The sequence below is a fragment of the Aquarana catesbeiana genome, linkage group LG07 (assembly GCF_042186555.1).
Source record: "Aquarana catesbeiana isolate 2022-GZ linkage group LG07, ASM4218655v1, whole genome shotgun sequence".
Taxonomy (NCBI): Eukaryota; Metazoa; Chordata; class Amphibia; order Anura; family Ranidae; genus Aquarana; species Aquarana catesbeiana.
In genome coordinates this window covers 168,412,049-168,435,095 of record NC_133330.1, presented here as the reverse complement: position 1 = coordinate 168,435,095, position 23,047 = coordinate 168,412,049, and the positions used below count along the sequence as shown (strand labels likewise).

The following is a 23,047-nucleotide window of genomic DNA, read 5'->3' as shown; positions in this document are numbered from 1 at the left end:
AATTCTGACATTTCTCTCCTACATGTAAAAATCATCATTTATTTGCTAGAAAATTACATAGAACCCCAAAACATTATATATGTTTTTTTAGCAAAGACCCAAGAAAATACAATGGCGGTCGTTGCAACTTTTTATCTCGCACGGTATTTGCGCAGCAATTTTTCGAATGTGTTTTTTTTGGAAAAAAACAGTTTTGTGCTTTTAAAAAAAAAAACAGTAAAGTTAGCCCAATGTTTTTGCATAATGTGAAAGATGAAGTTATGCCGAGTAAATGGATACCTAACATGTCACCCTTCAAAATTGCACACGCTTGTGGAATGGCGCCAAACTTCACTACCTAAAAATCCCCATAGGCGACGCTTTAAAATTTTTTACTGGTTACATGTTTTGAGTTACAGAGGAGGTCTAGGGCCAAAATTATTGCTCTCCCTCTACCGATCACAGCGATACCTCACATGTGTGGTTTGAACACCGTTTTCATATGTGGGCAGGACTTACGTATGCATTTGCTTTTTTTTTTTTTATTGTTCATTTTACTTTATTTATTTTAGTTTGACACTTTTTTCCAAAAAATTTATTTTTTGATCACTTTTATTCCTATTACAAGGAATGTAAACATCCCTTGTAATAGGAATATGGCATGACAGGTCCTCTTTACAGTGAGATATGGGGTCAATAAGACCCCACATCTCACCTCTAGGCTGGGAAGCCTGAAATAATTAAAAAAAAAAAGATTCTGGCTTCGATCGTAGCGTTGAGTTGGTAGGGTAGGGTATTGCAGAGTATTGCACAGGGAATTGCTAAGTATTCCACAGGGAATTGCAGAGTTTTGCACAGGGTATTTCTGAGCATGGAGGAATGGCTGAGCATGGATGGCTGGATGTGACTGCACATGTCACAGAGCAGCACTGTGGGCACTACACATCCAGCCCACAGCGCTGCTGCCATCCGATCCCTCCCCTTCTGCACCGAGAGGTACAGAGAGGGGAGAGAGGAACCGGCATCATGACATGACGCCGGTTTGTTTACATGTGATCACTCTGTCATTTGACGGAGCGATCACATGGTAAATGGCTGTGATCAGCGTCACTGTACGCCCTCCCAGAGTTAAGCCACCGCCCTGTAGCCATCATTCGGCTATGGGCCGGTTAAGTGGTTAAATGCTGCTGTCCTCTCTGCACCATTATAATAATTGTCCCTGTGCCTGTGTTCTGTAAAAAAAGGCAGTATTGTACCTGCATGAGCTCCGCTCCCGGCACTCAGCTGATTCCTCTTCTCCCTTGTCTCTCCGGCTCACAGCTCCAAACCCTCCTGCTGACGTCATTCGGGGAGGAGGGGGAGAGAGAGAGCACAGAGCTGACAACAATCAGTTGAGCGGCGGGAGTGGAGCTCATACAGGTACAATCGTACAGTTTTTTTAATGAAATACAGGCACAGGGAGAATTATTATAACGGTGAAGAGAGGATGGGAGCATTTAATAGCTGAAATGAGAGCAGCAGGAGGGGGGGGCAGGCGCTGGTATAGCAGAGACAGGCAGAGAGGGGATGGGGAGGAGGGGGAGAAGGACACAGGAGACAGATAGAAGGCTGCGCAAATGGACCACAATGTCAGGGCTCAGCAGCCATGATTATCGTGGTCTGTTTGCAGAGGGGTGGGTGTAGCCAAGCAGGATTGGCCAGGTATTTCAGGTGATAAGGGGGTCCAAATGACACAGCACAAGCACTGTGCTGTAAAACATGCTTTAAGGGAGCAGCGAACTTTATTTTTATTTTTTTGGGTTAACAAACGCTTTAAGCTCTGCCCCCTGCTTGTCAAGCTCTATCCAGGCTGGCTCTATCATAGACTGCTGTTACCTCTGCCTCCTGCTTGTCAAGCTCTATCCAGGCTGGCTCTATCATAGACTGCTGTTACCTGCTTGCTTGCTTCTATCACTGTGCAACCACTGTACAACCGCTAAAGTCTGCAGGAATGCTATCCTCTGCATTTGCCTTCCTAAGCTAACACGGAAAAGGCTACTATTACACTGCTTATCATTAAGTTCTGCTTAGCTGTGGTCACTTCTACATGCTGCTGGTCATATATCTGAGCTGTACACAAGAGTAGTTAATATTTCTCTACAACTATCTACTCTTGAGGATTGAAGGATTTAGTATCTGCCGTTCTGAGTTGGAGATATGACTGTATAGTCAAACCGCCACACCCCAGGCAATCAGTTAGCAAAGTTTTACTGTGAGGCCCGATTTAAAAAAACTCTTGCCAATCCTCCACAAACCATTCTTATCGCAGTGCACTATGGAAAGTCTACTTTAAAGTGATTCATCTGTATGGACTTGCGGACTTATGTAGTTACATGCACCTTTTTATTACACTGCTTCTTTCATGTATGCATTTATATGGATCTTGCTGCAAGTTCCTTTGGGGAGAAAGCTTTGTATTATCTCTAGGGGGTGTTACCTTTGGAGTCCTCTGTGACCTGACTATTACCCCATATTTTGCAAATCTATTTTGGTTATGTGTGATGTCTGTTTAGGTATATTAAGTGAGACAATTTTGTCCTATTTTAATTGAGGTAAAGGGGTAATGTCATTTTAGTGCTTTTGAATTTTTCTGAATGAATAAAGTTTATACTGTTTTATTTAACTGAAGCCACGTGTGTTTGTTAAGCAGCTTTTGTATGCTTGGGCCATAGTTCTTTACTGTGTCCCCAGAGTAATTTATTTTAGTATTGAGCAGGCACAGGATGTTTGCATACCTCCCAACCATCCCGGATTGCCCGGGAAAGTCCCGCCTTTGAGAAATCTGTCCCAGGTCCTGGGCACCTTCATTCTGGGACAATACAGTGTCCTGGAATTGCCCCCTGGGCCGATTCGATGCCCCCTAAAAATGCAGCCACATCGCCGCTGTCACTCGCTGCCCTGGTGTACTGTACTCCTGGGCGAGAGTCGCTACCGCTGCTGCCTGGCTCAGTGCCTAAACTGGTTGCTAGCTGTGGCCTGCCTGGCGTTTAGCAACCAGTGACGTCATGACAAGGAGGGGACCGGGGCCCCAGCATTCACAGCGGAGCCAGGGGAGGATTTAACTTCCTCCTCCTCTGCGCCTAGTAGTTGGCTCCAACCCATTCTTCCTACCTGTATATTCTCCAGCAGCATGGATGCAGAATTGCAGATGGAGGGATGGGAGGAGGACACATCCTTGAATATCAGGCCAGGGTTCATGCTGGAACTTGCAGTCCTTCTCTTTGGGGGGATGTGCCCCCCTAAAAGTGAAGGACTACAGGTCCCAGCATGAACCCCTCAGAGCTGAAAATGTGACCCCCCCAATTCGTGAAGAACTACAGGTCCCAGCATGACCCCATGAAATCTATGGGGGTCACACCCTTAATTCTCATTGGTTCATGCTGGGACTTGTAGTCCTTCAATTTTTGTGGGATATCATTCCTTAGATATCAGGGGTTCATGCTGGGACTTGTAGTCCTTCAATTTTTTGGGGGGAGAGTCACATCCTTAGATATCAGAGGTTCATGCTGGGGCTTGTAGTTCTTCACTTTTGGGTATGTGACCCCTCCAAAAGTGAGGGACTACAGGTCTCAGCATGAACCCCTCAGAGCTGCAGATGTGACACGGTCACATCAGCAGCCAGCTGCGGGGGGGGCGTTTACTTTCCCGGGACTCCGATGTGTGACAGGCTATGGGTGGCAAATGACACACTGCATCTGGCGGCAGGGTACAGGTGGCAAATGACACGCTGCATCTGACAGCAGGCGATAGTGGCAAGGCAAGTGACACGCTGCATTTGGCGGCAGGCAACGGTGGCAAGTGACACGCTGCATCTGGCAGCAGGCAGCGGTGGCAAGCGACACGCTGCATCATTATCTATTACATTGTAGTACAACACCAGCCATTCGCCCAGCAAATCACCCCCGCCACCGAATTCCCCGTCAACCCCGAGACTACATTCCTACAAACCCCCCCCATCTTTTTTTGAGAAGGGAGGGTGTCCCTGGATGGCAGCTTGGAAATGTGGTCACCCTAGGCGGGACATTCCTGCATCTTCACCTTTTTCCCGTGGTCATCCCAGAACCCTGCACTCTGTACGCAGCTCATCCCAGAACCCTGCACTCTGTACGCAGTTCATCCCAGAACCCTGCGCTCTGTACGCAGCTCATCCCAAGACCCTGCACCCTGTATATAGCTCTTCCTAGAACCCTGCACCCTGTATATAGCTCATCCCAGAACCCTGCACCCTGTATATAGCTAATCCCAGAACCCTTCACCCTGTATATAGCTCATCCCAGAACCCTGCACCCTGCATATAGCTCATCCCAGAACCCTGCACCCTGTATATAGCTCATCCCAGAACCCTTCACCCTGTATATAGCTTATCTCAGAACCCTGCACCCTGTATATAGCTCATCCCAGAACCCTGCACCCTGTATATAGCTCATCCCAGAACCCTGCACCCTGTACATAATGCACTCCAAAATCCTGCATTCTTTTATCCTTTTTTTAATGAATGTGCTGGGATTTGTATGTATCCATGAGACTCTTGCTTGTGGGACAATAACAAAAGCATATTTTATAGGTACAAGGAAGCCCGAGTTTTGTTTAATGACGCCCCTTAAGCTGCTCCCACTGTCAGATGTTTCACCATGCCCACATTTGCCGAGGCGCGCTGTGCAAGGTTACTTCCTTACTCAAGTATCACTCATTCTGAAGTTCAACAGTTGGGAGGTATGTGTGTGTAGGATAAGGTGAATTTGATGATTAATGTTTAAATAGGACAGACTGAGCCTTAGCAGGACACAGGAACTACTGCAAAAAACGTGCATACATGGAAGGAGCACCAGACCAGGAGCTAAATGAATCCAATTTCATTCATTGGTATTATGGTAAAAGACAGCCAATGTGTTTCGGGGGTCAAATGGAACGCCCCCTTTATTAAGGCTACAATAAAACATAATATAATGTAAATATAATTGTAATTGATAAAATAATGAGTCTAACAATCATGAAACATCATGGATAACATACATATGCATATATGTGCATCCAAAAATACCCATATCTTTGCATACATGGATGCTGGCGAGTAATTTATTTAATCCAACAATTAGCTTTCCTGCACAGGCAGACATTCTCCTCTCAGTATACTTGGTTGTACTTATCTGCTGGTCACTACAGTTCTCACATAAATGTCCATATATTTTTTCATTGATCCTTCCATGTATGCACATTTCTGGTAACCTGCTGGGGTACCCACTGGAGGGTAGTCCTGTCTGTTGAGCAGCCTAACCTGAGGCAGTGGGTTCTTCAATTGTTTTTGCCCTCTCACTACTTTGTTTACATTTATGTAAGACTTATAAAGTCCGAGCACCTCTTGGATGTCTTTTTTTTTCACAGGAACTATTGCATTCTACCAATATTCTGAAAGCCTACTTGGATTTTGGTAAAAATTAGAAACAACTAACAATAAGCAAACAACTCTAGTACACACGGTCGGACTTTGTTCGGACATTCCGACAACAAAATCCTAGGATTTTTTCCGACGGATGTTGGCTCAAACTTGTTTTGCCTACACACGGTCGCACAAAGTTGTTTCCGATCGGCAACCACGCGGTCACGTACACCACGTACGACAAGACTATAAAAGGCCGGTTCAGAACCAAGCGCGGCACCCTTTGGGCTCCTTTTGCTAATCTCGTGTTAGTAAAAGTTTGGTGAGAGACGATTCACGCTTTTTCAGACTCGTGGCTTTCAGATCGTTTTCTGCGTTCAGTTTGTGCTTGTGGGTTTGTATCTGCTCTTCAGTGCGTGCAGTCAGTTCGTATCAGAGTTTTCTGTGTGATCTTGCCTGCTCGTTGCTGTTTTTCAGGTCGCTCTTCACAGGCCTTGCTGTTCTTCAGTGCGTTCTGTTACTTCGTTCTGAGCAGCCGACCGTTTTCTAGCCATGTTTCGTATGCGTACTCCTCGTAGAGTTCGTGCTGTGCGGGGGCTTGGTGTTGGGGTCCTGACCTTGACACAAGTCCAGTCCATGAACAGGGTGGGGAGGAGTTCATGGACCAAGAATTGGTTGCTTCAGCGTGACCAGTTCTCTCATATGCCTTTGCTCCGTGAGATCCGTGAGAATAATCCTGATGATTTCAGGAACTTTCTCAGGATGACGGACCCCGTATTTCACCGTTTGTTGGCTTCGCTGACCCCCTATATCAGCAGGCAGGATACCTGCATGAGGCAAGCCATCACTCCGGAGCAGATGTTGGTCGCTACCTTGCGGTATTTGGCCACAGGGAGAAGCCTGCAGGACCTCAAGTTCTCGACAGGCATCTCCCCCCAGGCTCTGGGGATCATTATCCCAGAGACCTGTTCTGCCATCATCCAGGTCCTTCAGAAGGAGTATATGAAGGTAAGATTTTTATCCTTTTATATCACATTTTATTGTATTAAATGTTTGCTAATATATTGTATTTCTTTCCTCATTCCCTAATTACCATGATTGTAATATGCAGTGAATGTCCCCTTTGTCCTCATGCATGCTGGATTTTTATGTAATTATTATTTTATGTCCTTCATACATATTTGCCCTTCAATAACCTCCCCAGCATAGTGTCTCCTGCCCTATATTCACCTCATGTAGTCACTTAACAATGTATTTTATCAGCTCCATAGTAGTGCTTTACCCCAAACACCCCCTAAAATGTTTGGAAATGTTATTTTTGATTTAAATTCAGGCAGAGTGGCAGAGGCTTTTTTTTGTGGTGTCCCCAAATAATTTTTAGTAACCCTCCCTCCCCCCAACTGCTAAGTCAGCTGATTCCAATTCTCTATCCTCAATCATCTATCTGCTGACTTTGCCAAACCCATACACGCTATACCCACCTCTTTAGTGCTCAGATTTATGAATGAATTCCCCAAAGCATGTAGTGCAAGGGCCTGCCTGTATACTTTCCAATGGTACTGTTTAAAGTTTTTGTATCCTATTATTATCTTGATAGGTAATCGCAGAATGTCCAAATGTCCTCAAATGTGTACAGTGTGTATTTATATCTTTGTATTATGACACTTCTTACCTGTCCAGTGGTCTGCCAATAGTGTAACTAAGGAGGGGCTGTTCCAAGTAATACCCTGTATTTAGGCATTCTTCTCTCAATGAAGTGAAGAGGGTTACCTGTCCAAGAGTTCCCCCCCTATAATGTTAGAAATGGCCCATGAGAGGGGGGGGAGGGGGAATATGATAGGTGTACCTTATACTTTGGCCTTGTTAAATTCCCCTTAATAAATGCTATCTGGAGGTTGCCCCAGAATGTTTGTGTCTAATCTGCTTGCCATGTTTCTATGAAAAAATCGTAATGTTTATTGTTTTTTCCTCAACAGTTTCCTTCCACGCCACAGGAATGGCAGACTGTGGCCTCCCACTTTGCCCAGCGGTGGGACTTTCCTAACTGCGGAGGGGCAATTGATGGGAAACACGTCCACATCGTCCCACCACCCAACTCGGGGTCATACTATTATAATTACAAGGGGTTTAATAGTATAGTGATGTTGGCGGTGGTGTCGGCTAATTACGACTTTCTGTATGTGGACGTGGGGAAGAATGGCCGGATGTCCGATGGTGGAGTCATCGCCCAGACGGAGTTCTACAGGCATCTCCAGAATGGCAGCTTGGACTTGCCAGCTCCACAGGACAATGTGGAAGGTCTCCCATTTGTGTTTGTTGCTGATGAAGCGTTTGCGCTGGGAGACAACCTGATGCGGCCATTCCCAATGAGGACCCTCACCCCGGAACAGAGGGCTTTTAATTACCGGCTGGCCAGAGCCCGAATAGTGGTGGAGAACACATTTGGAATCCTGGCCAGCCGGTTCCGACTATTTCTGACACCCATCCATATGGCGGAGTATAAACTGAACCATATAATACTGGCGTGCTGTGTTCTCCATAATTTTTTAAGAAAACATTCTGCCAACTATGCTGGCTCAGTTGGGCCTGAGGCCGGAATCCTACATCCAACAACACTGACGGCGCTTGAAAGTGGCCGTCCTGGCTTGCCCTCCCTGAGTGCCCGTGATGTCCGGTTACGATACCTGGAGTTATTTGCGGGTAGGGGGGCTATCAATATGCCAGACAATATGTGAAGCCTTTTTATAATAAAAAAACCAAAGAAATTCTTGGTGGACATTTACTGCTTGTGTTTGTTTTAGCTGACCCTGACAGAAATGTTTTGAGTGTAGAAAATGTCGTGATTGGGTAACCTTATACAAAGCACTGTTGGCTGTTATTTACTAAATGCAAAAACACATTTCACTACAAGTGCACTTGCAACTGCACTGAACCTGCACTTGTAGTGCAAAGTGGATTTGCCCTTAGGAAATAACCCCCATTTTTGCATAAAACAGCTATTACATCACCCCAAAAGTGTTGTAGTGTTGAGACAATAATCTGCACATTCTTGAGTAAGCCACTTTTTTATACCTGCACAATCACATGTGCATTTACCAAAGGTTTTTAAAACAAACCAACATGTTTGTTGTATAACAATTTTTGCAGTAGCATTATCAAAAATCGAAATATCCATTTCAGATAAAACAGGCCTGTGTAAAACCAACAAGAAAGCCAAAAAACTTGAACTTACAAAGTTCACATTAGGTAAAACCTGAAGGCTATATCAGACATCAGTATTTAGGAACTGGGTTTGATATAGCGTTCAGATGGGGGGAAATCACCCCTGGAAAAGCCAAATTTGGAAGATGCACACCAATTTACGAATGTCAACATGTGCTATCTGCCATCAGGGGGGATCAAGGGACGTGTTTTGGGGGAGCAAGCCCTTCCTTAACGCGACTTTATAATTGAGGAATGGGTTGCACCCCCAAAACGCGTCCATTGATCTCCCGTGATGGCAGATAGCACATGTTGGCACACTGTGTGCATCCTCCAAATTTGGCTTTTCTAAACATTGCAAAAAATTTTTAAATCTTGAACCATAATACAAAAAGTGATTTTGTGGGGTTTAAATTCGCCCCAAAACATCAATGATGTTATTATTTTTTTTAATAACATCATGGATTTTTTGCTGGATGTTTTGCAGTTTGGCATTACACCTCATGATCTCCCCGATCAGGATCTGGGCACTTACAGAAGTAAAGCGTTGGGGATCCACAACCTCACGATCACCTAAAAAGAGATAAATAAAAAAAAAAAAGGTCTCAAAAATCTGCCACCATCCATCTCTTTTACCTGAGCCTGTGGTCGCAGACACTCACCTGTTGTGGTGCCAATCTCCACCACATCTTCTTATTCCTCCTGCTCAGCTTCGTTTGGGGGTATTTCACCTTCTTCCATAGGTGGGGGGTCTGTGGTCTCCTCGGATGAGGGGTGTCCTCCGAGTCTTTTCTCCCCTATGTAAAACAAAAATGATATAATTAGCACACAAATATTTGATGGCAGAACTAGAAATAGTAAACATTGCTTGGAAGTGGGGTACAATTGTCTATTTTAGCAGAGTTCCAAGATGTATATTTTTTATTGGCCTTTGTCAAGCTGCAATACTTTACCTGTTTGGTACAAGCTTCACAGATGTAGCCCCCTCTATAGTATACACTGGAGCACCTGTGTGGCCCCCCTAATAAAAATGGTGTTCTTGTGTCCCACACTAGTGCTCCAGTGTCCAGATGTGAAAACAGCTGCTCAGTGTCCTCTCCTTACACACAATCTAGTTGGCATTTCATTCTAGTAACAAACCCATCTACACAAACAAATATTTGGCATCCAAGTAGGCCCAAAAAAAATGTGTGAAAATGCATATGGCCTAAACAATGGTGTTCTAGAGGCCGAAAGAAAAATGTTGGATACGAACGAATAATGGGCCCATGAACATTAAAGTTGCCCTTTTAAACGTTACAATTAATAAAAGCATATGGAGCAGAACGAACGGAATAAAGACAGAAAGAATAGGAACACAGCACAACTACTTACTTTTTTGCAGCACTCTCCGGATCTTTCGGTACTGCTCTGGCTCTCTCAACTTCAGGTCCGACCACCGCTTCCTGAGCTGATCTTTAGATCTTCGTACCCCGAAATTCCTGTGAAGGCTTTTGACCACTTTAGCAATGATTTTGGCCTTTCGGATGTTGGGGTTGGGGTAAGGCCCATATTTTCCGTTATAGTCGGACTTCCTCATGATGTCGACCATCTCCAACATCTCCCCAAAGGACATATTTGTGGCCTTAAAACGTCTCCTTCTGGATCGGGACGTGTCCGGATCCGGGCTTTCCTCCTCCTCCTCCTCGTTGCTATAATTAGCACACACCTGCTCTAAATCCGCCATCATGCTCTTCACCCACTGCGCCGAACGAAAAGGGGCGGGGAATAGACTAGAAAGAATGTCAGGCGCGGGCGGAGTTACACGCATGCGCAGTGTGTATAAAGCGTAACACGCGTGCGTATTACGTACGATCTGTGAGCGGAGGAAGGAGCATTGGACGCGCCGATCGTAAGAACGAAGGTAAGAGACAAACTTGTGCCTATACTGGTTCTAGATTGAGACCTATATTGTAACAAGATTAGGAGAGTTTTGTCTGACATTAGGCTTTGTCTTGTGTTGTGTCTTGCAGTGAACATGGATATGCTACTCAAAGATAATGACTTCATGTCAGTATTCATAGAGATGCTAAGGGAGCTGCCCTGTCTGTGGGAGATTAAACACCCCCATTTCAAGAACCAAGCAAAGAGGAAGGCAGCACTGGAGCAATTGTGTGAAATTGTGAAGCAGGTGATCCCCACGGCAGACATCACCTATTTAAAGATATTAATTGGTTGCCTGAGGAGCACATATCTGAGGGAGCGCAAGAAAGTCCTGGATTCACAGAGATCCGGAGCAGCAGATGACATCTATGTCCCCAGGATGTTGTACTACGACAGGCTGCATTTTCTGGCAGGCCAGACTGAACCCAGGTCATCCCTCTCCAGTCTTCCTTCCACACTTCCTTCCCCCCTGGCTGAGGCTTCTGACGCCCAACCTGGGCCTTCCAGGCCACATGTGGAGGAGCCCAGATTGAGCCAGGTATAGCATTCCTCTAAAGATTTCTGCTTGTCCAATCAATGATGTTAACTAGATGTTAGTTGGGAGTACTAATTTATGATTGTGATTGATGATGCAACAACTAAAACCATGTCCCTTTTTCATACACAGGGAAGTCTCAGCCAGGAGGTGGCCGGGCCGAGCCGGCTGGCTGATCTGCAGGTCCCTCCACCCCCCCTGAAAACAGAAAGTGGCAGTAGGAGGAGTGCCCTAGAGGAGGCTGCTATAGGATTCTTTTGGAGGGCTACAGAGGTCCTGGGAGCACCCCACACCATGGAGGAGAACATTGCTGCCTTCATTGCATATAAAATGCAGAGGATGGAGAAGGGCCAAAAAGTAATGTGTGAGGCCCTCATATCGGAGGCTCTGGAGAAAGGTATGAGGGGCCAAATTACACCTCAGACACACCTTCGCGATGGTCCTCCTCCTCCTCCTGCAGGTCCTCCTCCTCCTCCTCCCTCTCCTCCAGGTCCTCCCAGCCCTCCTCCAGGTCCTCCCAGTCCTCCTCCTCCTGCAGGTCCTCCTCCTCCTCCTCCAGGTCCTTCCAGTCCTCCTCCAGGTCCTACTCCTCCTCCTGCCACATCTCCAACTGCACAGCCACAGCCCGGAAGGAAGCGTGGAAAGAAGACCAGACAGTGATTGTCCTGGGTTCAGTCTGGTCGGCCAAAAAATGCAGCCTCTTGTGGTACCACAGCCTGGGGACACAGATGTCATCTGCTGCTATTCAGATCTCTGCGAATTCTGGACCAGACTGCCCTCCCTTACATATGGACTCCTCAGGCCACCAATTTTGATGTTGAAGAATTGATGTCTGCCGTGGGGGTCCAAGGCTTCACTAATTTCTCCTGTTGATCCAGTGTTGCCTTCCTCTTTGTTTGGTTCTGATCCCTTAATAAAGGATTTTTGTTTTGAATTATACTCTCCTATGTGTTTTTACAAATATACAATGTGAAATGAACAAGGGACACCAACAACAAACAATCTCCTGGAGATTAAATAATACAAGATATCAATGGTGTTGGGGTAACTTGACACACAAAACACACACAAAAATATTCTGGAGTAAAAATAAAAATAACATTGAACAAAGATCAGCCTTGGAAAAAATCCAAACATTAAATAAAAAAAAGGCTTAAAATCCAAAAAAACAAAAAAAAAATATATAAAACTGTCAGATGTGACAACTAATAACAATATATTCAGGGAATCCCACTAAAAAAACACAAATAAAAGTTTGTGAGAAGTGTGTGTGAATATGAGCAGCAAAACTACTTAATTCTTGTCACATTATAAAGAAGAAGAGAGTGTGCTGTATTAAACCATTTTGAACATTGCAGCGTGACGAAAGTGCTGTATCCATTGCGAACACTAAGTTTACCAGAACGAGCTGTCCCGTCTCGGAATTTCTTCTGAGCATGCGTGGCACTTTGTGCGTCGGAAGAGGCCACACACGGTCGGAATTGACGCGATCGGATTTTGTTGTCGGAAAATTTTATCTCCTGCTGTCCAACTTTGTGTGTCGGAAAATCCGATGGAAAATGTCCGATGGCGCCCACACACGGTCGGAATTTCCAACAACACGCTCCGATCGGACATTTTCCATCGGAAAATCCGACCGTGTGTACGGGGCATAACTCCAATGACACAAAAAAGCCAACACTGCAACAGTACATTGTTGAAGAAATAAACACAAATGGTAAGAAAACATGGCGAATAAGGTGACAAGCAACATATAGTAATAAAAAGTTAAATGAATAAATTATTTTAAAACTGTCACCACTGTGCACTGCCTGCCATAATGTATACAAACTGCTAGGGAGATATTAAATGCTGCCTAATATTTCATAAATATACAGGAGTTTTACATATGCTGCACCATCCCATCCAAGCCTCAACCTTTTTGCTAAATCCAACTGCTTTTTGGAAGAATGTCATGACTGATGTAAACGACTCCACCACATCTTCACATGTTAGGAAATGGGTGTGAACTGTCTCAGTTCAGACATGACCCATCTCCTTCATGATCAACTTTGATTTTGCCTTCTTTCTCTTTACCATGGCGAGGTTCTCCTGGCATATTCTCTGTGGCACATGATCAGTTGTCACTCCTCTCTCCCTTCTACCCACATTGATAATCCGTTTTCATTCTGCTTCCCGTCTCCCCTGCCCACACTAAGCCCCCCTTCAGTATTTATGCTTAGTCTCACTTTACCTATTATTTGAATGGCCACACTTAAGCTGACCATATACCAGTAGAAGTTTGTTCAAATTTGTTTGAGTTTCTTGATGAGAAAATTTGAAGAAACAGGGTGGAAATTTTTTTTCAAATAAACAAAATTCGAACTGTGAATGTGATTTTGTTTGAGAAACATTGTTCATAATAAAACTAAATCCGTTGACTCAGTGATGGCAAGAAAGAATATTCTGACAAATTATTTTTCATAATTTCCAACAGAATGTTCGAATGAAAGTCTAACCATGTATTGATAGCTTTAGCCTACTTTATCCCTGTCCAAAATCAGATCTACGCAGTAATGGCGAGCAGTGGGGGTTATTTACGAAAGTCAAATCCACTTTGCACCGAAAGTGCACTTGGAAGTGCAGTCACTCTAAATCTAAGGGGTAGATCTGAAATGAGTGGAAGCTCTGCTGATTTTATCATCCAATCATAAGCAAGCTAAAATGCTGTTTTTTATTTTCCTTGCATGTCCCCCCGGGGACAGCTACTTTACTTCCAAGTGCACTTTCCAGTGCACTTGCATTGCAAAGTGGAGTTTCCTTTAGTAAATAACCCCCAGTGTGTTCCCTCTAAGGAAATAAAAACATATTTAAAACCTGTTCATAAGCTGGCTCACATTTTCTAGCATGCATAACATCATAGCCAGGAGCAGGTTTGCTTGTTCAATAAGGGTGTCTCATTTAGGGGTAGTCAAATTGTTGCTATATTGAACATTAAATATTCAATAGCAACTCCACTTTTGTTGAGAAAAAACAAAACAAAACAATATCCTCTGGGTGATCAATGTACATAGTAGGGATTTTAACAAACTTTGTTGCAGAGTTCTATAGATTCTCCTCTGAAGAAAAAGCTGTTTGTTTTTTAAATCAATGAGCAAAGTGAATCTGAATGGTAGTGACTTTTTCGTTATTATTCAGCTGATGCACATGCAGTGTTCTAATATGGAAAGTTGCAAGGTCTGCATCCCTTTACAAGAGAATAGCCCTTTTGGGAGTATCTGACCAAAAATACCAGTTTTGTTGAAGAGGATGCCTAAAATATGATTTGTATCCTTGTGCAGACTTCGGGGAAAATCACACAAGCAGGAAATTGGGTGTAGAGAACATCCAATGTTGTATATAATGCTTCCAAGTTGTCATATTGCATTGAATTTTACAGAAAATTACAGCGCTACAGATTGAAAAGGAAAGGTAATTTTTAATAGCATTTAATCACAATATGGCCTGTGTAGCAATCATATTTTTGTTATTTGCTATTTTTCCCATGAAAGTGGAACTACCCTTTGCTTATCTTTTTACTGTCTAATTTTCACAAAAATAATCATATGACTTGGGTGGGGGGAGTAATGTAAAATGTAAAATATTGTTTTATCATCCAAGTCTGCCTGGGAAGCATGATGTGTAAATATGTATACGATGTATACATGATGTGTAAATGTATATACTTTCTGGCACTCAAGTGAAACTGTCACATACAACCTCCAGTGAAATCCAGGGCTCATAGTTGCATTTGATCGCAAGCATTAGTTCACTAACATTAGGAAGGCAAACTCCTGCCACAGTATGCCAAGTATGTAAAGACAAGAGCCATTTAGCAATATTGTTTAATAATCTGATCAGTCAAAAACTTTTAACCTTTTGGTTAGATAAGGCAAGGGAAAAAGTTATTCCTAGTAAAACCAAGGGATCATAAATGTAATCAACTCATATTGTCAAAAATAGCTAGATACATTTAAACATTTAAGGTAATGGCAGATCACTTACCTGGAAAGGAAGAAAGTGGTAGGTTTGGAAATGAATGATGGCCAGTACAGATGAGCACAGCATCAAAGATAGCTGCGTCTTGTTTGCCTTCCCTTTCAGTGGTAACAATCCACTGGCCAGTGGTGGGGAAGTCCTGGGTTTTCTTTATGCTACACACAGCAGTCTAAAATACAGAATTGATATATATATTAAACAACATATCTGTGCTAAATTTTTACATTTTGAATGTGAGTAGAAAATCTTTTTCTTTTTTGGACAGCTGTCAAAAAATAGATACAAGAGGTGCTTGACACTTGCAAGGAAAATGATTAACAACAATAATATTAGGGGTTTTTTTTTGTTTACATACAGCTAAAACGATATTCACAAAATCATAATGGTAAAGGCAGATACTAAAAGTAACACAATATATAGTCATCACAAACTTTTATAACACATGAATATGTATGCGGAAACTACTAAATCTTTTTGCTGTGAAATAAATAGACATTCTTCATGGATCTCTTAAGTTACAGTACATACTGTACACGCTTAGTAATAGCACCAAAGACCACCCTCACTCCAACCCTCTATGTATCCTGTCACACTAACCCTCATACTGACCCTTCATTGTATTCACACTAGGGTTGCCACCTCATACCGTTAAACCTGAACACATATGAATTACCACCTTAATCAGCCTCAGAACCTATGTAATCAATATGTGTTTGGGTTTAAAGGGATGAGGTGACAACTCTATTTCACACTAACCCTCATGCTACATCTCTCTATAATCTAACACTAACCCAATGGAACAAAGTAGAAAGAAGTGCCACTGTCTAACTGTAGCATATGTGAAAAACGTAAAAAGGTGAAGCCATAAGGTAATGTGCTCACATTTCTATGGGTAATCTGTGTGGTGTCCAGCAGGTGGCAGTCTCTCCAGTTTCTTCAATGGACATGAATGAGAGAAAAACCAAACAAAAAAAGAAAGAGCACACCACTCTATGTAGTATTTACTGAAAACTGGTTTAGTGAATAAATAAACACTCACATATAGTTGATAGAAAAACTGCATTAATACAAGGCTCCTGTCCCAATAGGTGGCAAAATAAAAAGTGAATGGTATAATGGTAAGCTCCTCCAGTGGATGGCTTCACAGGAAGCAGTGTTGGGTAACCAGGAACCAGGAAAAGCCAGCTGAGAATGTGCAGAGGGTGGCCACTGTGTACCGCAAAGAAGCGAGTCTTGGTTGGCAGAGTGGTCATAATGATGTCACACATAGGTGGGTGTGGCAACACATTTGCCCTTTATCAAGCCTGCCAAGTGCTCGGAAACATGACAATATATAGGCAGAGCACAAACAGTAGAGACACAAACTGCAGCCATCCCTATCATATCAGACAGCTCAAAATAAATATCTAGCCACATGTGAAAGAGAATTATGAATTAAAAGTAATATGTGTAAAAACAATGAATTAAAATTACCCATAGAAATGTTGTGCCTACTTAATTTTATGTGAGTGCATTACCTTACTGCTTCACCTTTTCACGTTTTTCACATATGCTACACTTAAGCCTCATACACATGATCAGATTTTCCGCTGACAAAGCCTCGGACTTTTGTCCGAAGGGCGTTGGCCCAAAACTTGTCTTGCATACAAACGGCAAACAGTTGTCGGCCAACAAACACGAAGATAGTGACGTACTAGACGTACTAAAAGCCGATAAAGAGGAAGTTCAACCGTCATGCGCCACCCTTTGGGCTCCTTCTGCTAATTTCGTGTTTGTAGAAGTTTGGTGAGTGTTGATTCATGCTTTTCAGTTCACGTTTTCCATTTCGCACTTTTTATTCGCGCTTTTCATTTTGCGCTTTTCATTTCGTGCTTTTCTGTTCGTTTCTGAATGGCCGTTTATCAACCAGCCATGTTGCGGAATTGGAGGAGATAACGTGTTATTTATTATTGGCCTTGGAGTTATTGCTTTGACCCAAGTCCAGTCCAGGAACAGGAGGAGGAGGATTTCTTTGACCAAAAATTGGTTGCTTTATTAATTGTGACCAATTATGTCATATGCCATTGCTGCGGGAGCACCAGAAGAATAATCCAGATGACTTCTGGAATTATCTCCGGATGATGGATCCCTGCTTTCACCAACTCCTGGCATCGTTGACCCCCTTTATTAACCCCCCTGGCGGTATTCCCGAGTGTGGCTCAGGGTGAGATTTCAGTACCATTAGGGATTGGGATCGCATCGCTGGATTACTCACCTTGGCCCTGGGATCCCGCCATATACTCCTGCTGTGTACAGCGACCGGATCTTCTGCCTGATGCACTGTGTGCCCTGGCTTCCGTTCCCTGCGAGCGTCGCGACGCAGGGGGGTGGAACCGGCGGCCCCCCAGTGCTTTATCCAGTGCCCTTGCCTGCAGTTTTACTGTACATTCTGTCTGGAAACTGCAGAGGGACTATGGCATCAAAAAAAGCACGCCTCTACCTCAAAAGCTGCATATGACCTGCTGGAAAACAGCGATACAAAATTGCTTGCAGAATTGAGTGATAGTGGTGATAGCGATTCGTGGGGAAGTTCGTCAGGCACGGAAAGCGATTTCAGCAATGATCCTGCGACTGTGCCCAGTGTTGTGCGGACTTGGTACTCAATTGACTGCAGTACGGAGCACGCAGCACCCCCAAGATTCCCATTAACTGGAGCACCTGGTATCAAAGTGGAGGTTGAAGATGACAACCCCTTGGCATACCTCCAACTCTTTTTGACCGATAAGGTTATAGAAAAAATTGTTACAGAGACAAATCGGTACCAGGAGCAACAAGCTGCTACGCATCAAATGTTTGCAAGGAGCAGAAAGTGGCAACCAGTGACCAAAGAGGACATCTGGAAGTTTCTGGGCCTTATAATTCTTCAGGGAGTGGTAGGGAAAACCCTGCAGAAGTGGTACTGGACAACCAACAAATTACTAGCCACTCCTTTTTTTGGCACGGTCATGTTGGAGTACAAATTTTCTCCGATAATGAAATATTTTCACTTTCAAAATAATGAAGAATTTGATGAGATTTCTCATCCAGCACCAAAACTGAAAAAGATTTGGGAGGTATATCAAATTATTCAGAAAAATTTCCAGCGGACCTATGTAGAAGATAGAGACATCAGTATCGACGAAAGTCTAATGGCCTACAAAGGAAGACTCAGCTGGATGCAGTATATCGCGTCTAAGAGAGCACAATTTGGCATAAAATCATTCATGCTCTGTGAATCCAGCACTGGTTACATATGGAATTCGGTCCTTTACACCGGGAAAGGAACCAAATTCAACAAAAGATTCAGTAATTATGGAATAGCAACCGCTTCCGTTCTTACTTTGATTGAGCCATTGCTGAATCAGGGCTACTGTGTAACCACAGATAATTTTTACACTTCTCCAGAACTCTATGAGTTCCTTCTACAGCACAAGACGGATGCATATGGGACCATTAGAGCTAACCGGCGTGACATGCCACCAACCTTTGGCAATAAAAAAGCTCATGGCAGGAGAAATAGTTGCCTGACAGAAAGGCAAAATGATGGCACTGAGATGGCGTGACAAAAAAGATGTGTGCCTAATGAGTACTATTCACAACACCTCTACTGTCATGGTACACACAAAAGGTGGAAAAGACGTAATGAAACCACAAGTCGTGATGGACTACAACAACACCATGGGAGGTGTTGACAGCTGACCAGGCCATGACTTTTTATCCAGCCATGAGAAAACAACAAAAAAATATTACAAAAAAATCTTCAGGCATCTTCTTGAACAGTGCCTGTGGAATGCCTTAATTCTTCTAAAAAAAAAAAAAAAAGAGTGACAAGCCTGTGATTCATGCAGACTTTGTTTGGAAAGTTGCCAAACTTATATTTCTCAAGCACCAAACACCAACAACTGTAAATAGATCTGGACATCGTGCTGCTGGTGTTGTGAACTTTCCATACCCGGGACGTTTACTGAAGCAATATGACTACTAATATTGCACCCTTGTTTGGCCAAAAAAAATGTCAGTGTTTTTGATTATATTATTTACTAAAATGTATTAAAAAGTATTATTATTATATTATTATTTGTTATTATTTATAGTTATTTATTATATTATAATTTATGATTTTGTGTTTCAAACTTTATCATACCCGAGGTGTCTACTAGAGGTTTGGACAGATTTAAGTGAGTTATTCCTAAGAATTACAGGCCTACAATATAAAACGCCAAATTTCCATGCAAAATAATTGTACCGCTTTCAGCACCTAAAATCTTACATAATCATACCGCCAGGGAGGTTAAGAAGCAGGACACATGCATGAGGCTTTTATTTTTTGGTTGAATAATAATGATTTGATTTATTATATTTTCTATATTTTTGGATGCATAGAATGCACTTTTTGGTTAAGTTCTATTGGCAAATAGCATGTCTAATTTTAATTAATTCTCCATTTCTAACGCTAGTTTACAAGACCACATTGTCACATACTACTTTAGCCACTTCAATACCGGGCCTATTCTGGCACTCCTCTCCTACATGTAAAAATCATCATTTTTTTGCTAGAAAATTACTCAGAACTCCCAAACATTATATATATATATATTTTTAGCAGACACCCTAGGGAATAAAATGGCAGTCATTGCAACTTTTTAGCTCGCACGGTATTTGCGCAACAATTTTTCAAACACGTTTAAAAAAAAAAAACAGTTTCATGATTTAAAAAATAACAAAACAGTAAAGTTAGCCCAATTGTTTTGTATAATGTGAAAGATGATGTTATAGATGATAGATACCTAACATGTCACACTTTAAAATTGCGCACACTCATGGAATGAAGCCACTTAAAAATCTCCATAGGCGACGCTTTAAATTTTTTTACAGGTTACATATTTAGAGTTACAGAGGGGGTCTAGAGTTAGAATTGTTGCTCGTGCTCTTACGCACGAGGCGATACCTCACATGTGTAGCTTGAATGGCGTTTACATATGTGGGCGAGACTAACGTGTGTGTTTGCTTCTGAGCACAAGCTACCGGGGACAGGGGCGTTTTAAATTATTTTTTTTATTTTACTTTGTTTTTATTATTCTTACTTTCTTTTATAAACATTTTTTTTATCACGTTTATTCCTTTTACAAGGAATGTAAACATCTCTCCTCCAGGCTGGAAAGCATGAGATCGGAAAAAAAAAAATCACGCTCTTGTGCTTACCAGCCACGATCGCGGCTTTGTTTACATCCGCGGCCCGGACGTGATGTCATAACGTCGCGCCCGGGCCACCGACGGTCATAGAGATGACCGGTGGCCATCTGGTCACCGGAAATCTCTATGCTCATCATCCGGCAGCGGCTGATTCTTTCTCCGGGTCCCCGGTGGCACGGGAGAGCCCAGAGAAGCAACAGATGGCGGCGGGGGGGTTGTCCCCTCCTGTCGCCTGTAAGAACGATTAAGCGGCGGAACTGCCGCTATGATCATTCTTATGGTGCACAGAAACACCGGCTGAAAACAAGAATATCTGAATGATCCCTGTAGCTGCAGGCATCATTTAGATATTCCCACTAAAAGTCCAGGACGTCATATGACACCCTTGGGCGGGAAGTGGTTAATGAAAGCTGTAGATTTCAAATGATTAAATGATCAATGATTTTTGAAATTGCATTGCCATGTAAAAGGATTATATGGTATATTAGTGATTGGGTTTACATTTACTGAAACAACAAAAATCTCAGTCTTACCTTATGGGTGCTGAAAATATTGGTGCTAAATGCTACTAGGTGTTGTGTCAAATACCACTTGTGATAAGCTTTGGCAGTTGAACATATGGAGACTGAGAATGTTCAAGCAATAAATTGTCCGAATCTTCACTCCAACTATCCATTCATTATGAAAAGCACATTTCTGTTTACTTATTTAATCTGTACGTGATTGGATATCCTTTAGTAAGCCAGCCCAATGATCTATGGAGAAGGATCAACCAGTTTGCACTCCTCATTAGCAGTGCATGTTCCTAAATGCCTTGGTTTATGGATATGTGACTAGCATGGGAGGGTGACTGCTGGAGAAGCAGGACAGGAAAGTACTTTGGCCCTTTTAGTTTAAATTTTTTTTTTCAGGAAAACTGTTAATACAGCTTTGAAGAATAAGGACACTTTGCCCCTCATTATTATGGAGAAAATGTGTAAAAAATACTACATGAGTAGGTGTATTCTGCAAGACATACAGGTAAATATCTAGCAGCAAGCAGATAAAAAACAAAAATCTAAATAATAAGGCTATATGCAAAGATTGAACATATGAAATCCTGTTTGGAAAAGTAACTAAATCTAGAGCCTTGAATCACATATTTGCTCTCTGTCTGAAAACAATTAACTCACAATTTAGAGGACCATAATTATACATTTTTCTTACTGTGTTATGTTGTATGATAAAGTAATTAAGGTACCTTATTTTGGATGTATTTCAGAAGATTGAATTTCTCAGCATACATTCGGAAATATTCCATAATTCTGGAGTTATGCATGTAGTTGGGGAAATCCTCTGGTGCTGGAAAATCACTAAAGCACATCATCTCCTTAGAAGTGTTAATAACGACAGATTTATAGATGCTGGCCCTGCCATCTTCAGACTCATCCTATGGCAAGAACATGTATTAGATTAATTTTTTAAGGATCACAGCCAGCACAGATAAAGAGAGACCCATCAAAGACATTTAGATTATATTACTGGTTTTTACAATTGAGTGTGCTTTTTTTTATGAACTCTTTTGTATCTGACATAGCGTGAATAGGCTTGAGCCTTGTACACACGGTACGAAAATCAGAAGGGGATTGTCGTTTGACAGGCTTTTGTCCGAAGTTCTTAGCGTTAGTACGCTCCTTTCAACAATTGTTTTCCAATTTTCGGCCAACAAATGTTGAATGACAGGCTAGTAAATTTTTGGCAAACAACAGCTGCACGTCAGATTTTTGGATGGTCAGTACACAAATCCATCACACAAAAGTGGAAAGTAAAAACACGCATGCTCGGAATCAATGCTCACCAAACATGAAAATAGCAGAAGGGGCCCAAACGGTGGCGCTCAAGAGCTAAAATTCCTCATAGTACGTCACTACGTTCGCGTTTGTGGCACGACAATTTGTGTAACGTTAGTATGCAAGACAAGATCCTGGCACACGCCCTTTTGACAAAAATCAGACGCTCAGTTGTCCAACAATCGTATCGTGTGTACGAGGCTTTAGTGTCCAAAGTTGCCAAAAAACAGCTTTTTAGGAAGAGGGATTTCAACCTACTTGCCCATGGGAGGCAGGTAGGTGGCCTATAAAAATCCCTTTCTGTGCTCAATAACTCCCTTGGGCACTAGGGATGAAGAGCAATCCTTATCCTTACTGGTAGTAGTTGATTGAAGCTGGAGAACTTTTATGTATTTGCTCTTTTGATGGCTTACCTGTTATATATTGAGAAGCTTCTAATTTATAAAACTGATTTTACACTCACCTTGTATCTCCAGAGTCCTCCAATATCATCAGTTTTTTCAAAGCATGTGGGCTCCAGTCCCTCATCAAGACAACACTTAATAGCTGTCAATCCACTGGCTCCTGCACCAATCACAGCAACTCTCTTCACCATTTTCTGCACACAAAAGAATTGTATTAATGTCATAAATATCTTTGGGGAAAAAACTTATTGGATATAAGTAAAATCCTACTTGAAGAAAATGATTATGTGTAAAATAATACACTCTTTGATAGAGTATAGTATATTTTCATCAAGTGTATAGGTTTAGTTATGTTTAGAGATCATTAGAAAATGATTTATTACAAACACATTTTTCTACGGGAGGAGCATGTAAATCCTTGGGGTAATTCGAGATATACAAGGAGACAATTTAGGGGCTGCATCCTGTATGGGCAGATATCAATTCTTCTCCGTCAGTTATCTAACAAGAGGGTCCTTTTATTTGACATATG

The 23,047-nt window shown here is 42.5% G+C and overlaps 1 protein-coding gene across 1 annotated transcript in view; it reads right to left on the bottom strand.

Moving 5' to 3' along the window:
* LOC141103358 (flavin-containing monooxygenase 5-like) overlaps positions 1-22,706 on the bottom strand; it is an 87,453-nt gene extending 64,747 nt beyond the window's left edge. The window contains exons 1-3 of the mRNA XM_073592868.1: positions 22,575-22,706; positions 21,523-21,711; positions 15,078-15,240 (exon numbers count right to left, since the gene is read on the bottom strand). Coding sequence (XP_073448969.1) covers positions 15,078-15,240; positions 21,523-21,711; positions 22,575-22,706 — 484 coding nt within the window. The remainder of the gene's footprint in view (positions 1-15,077; positions 15,241-21,522; positions 21,712-22,574) is intronic.
* Positions 22,707-23,047: the final 341 nt, after the last annotated feature.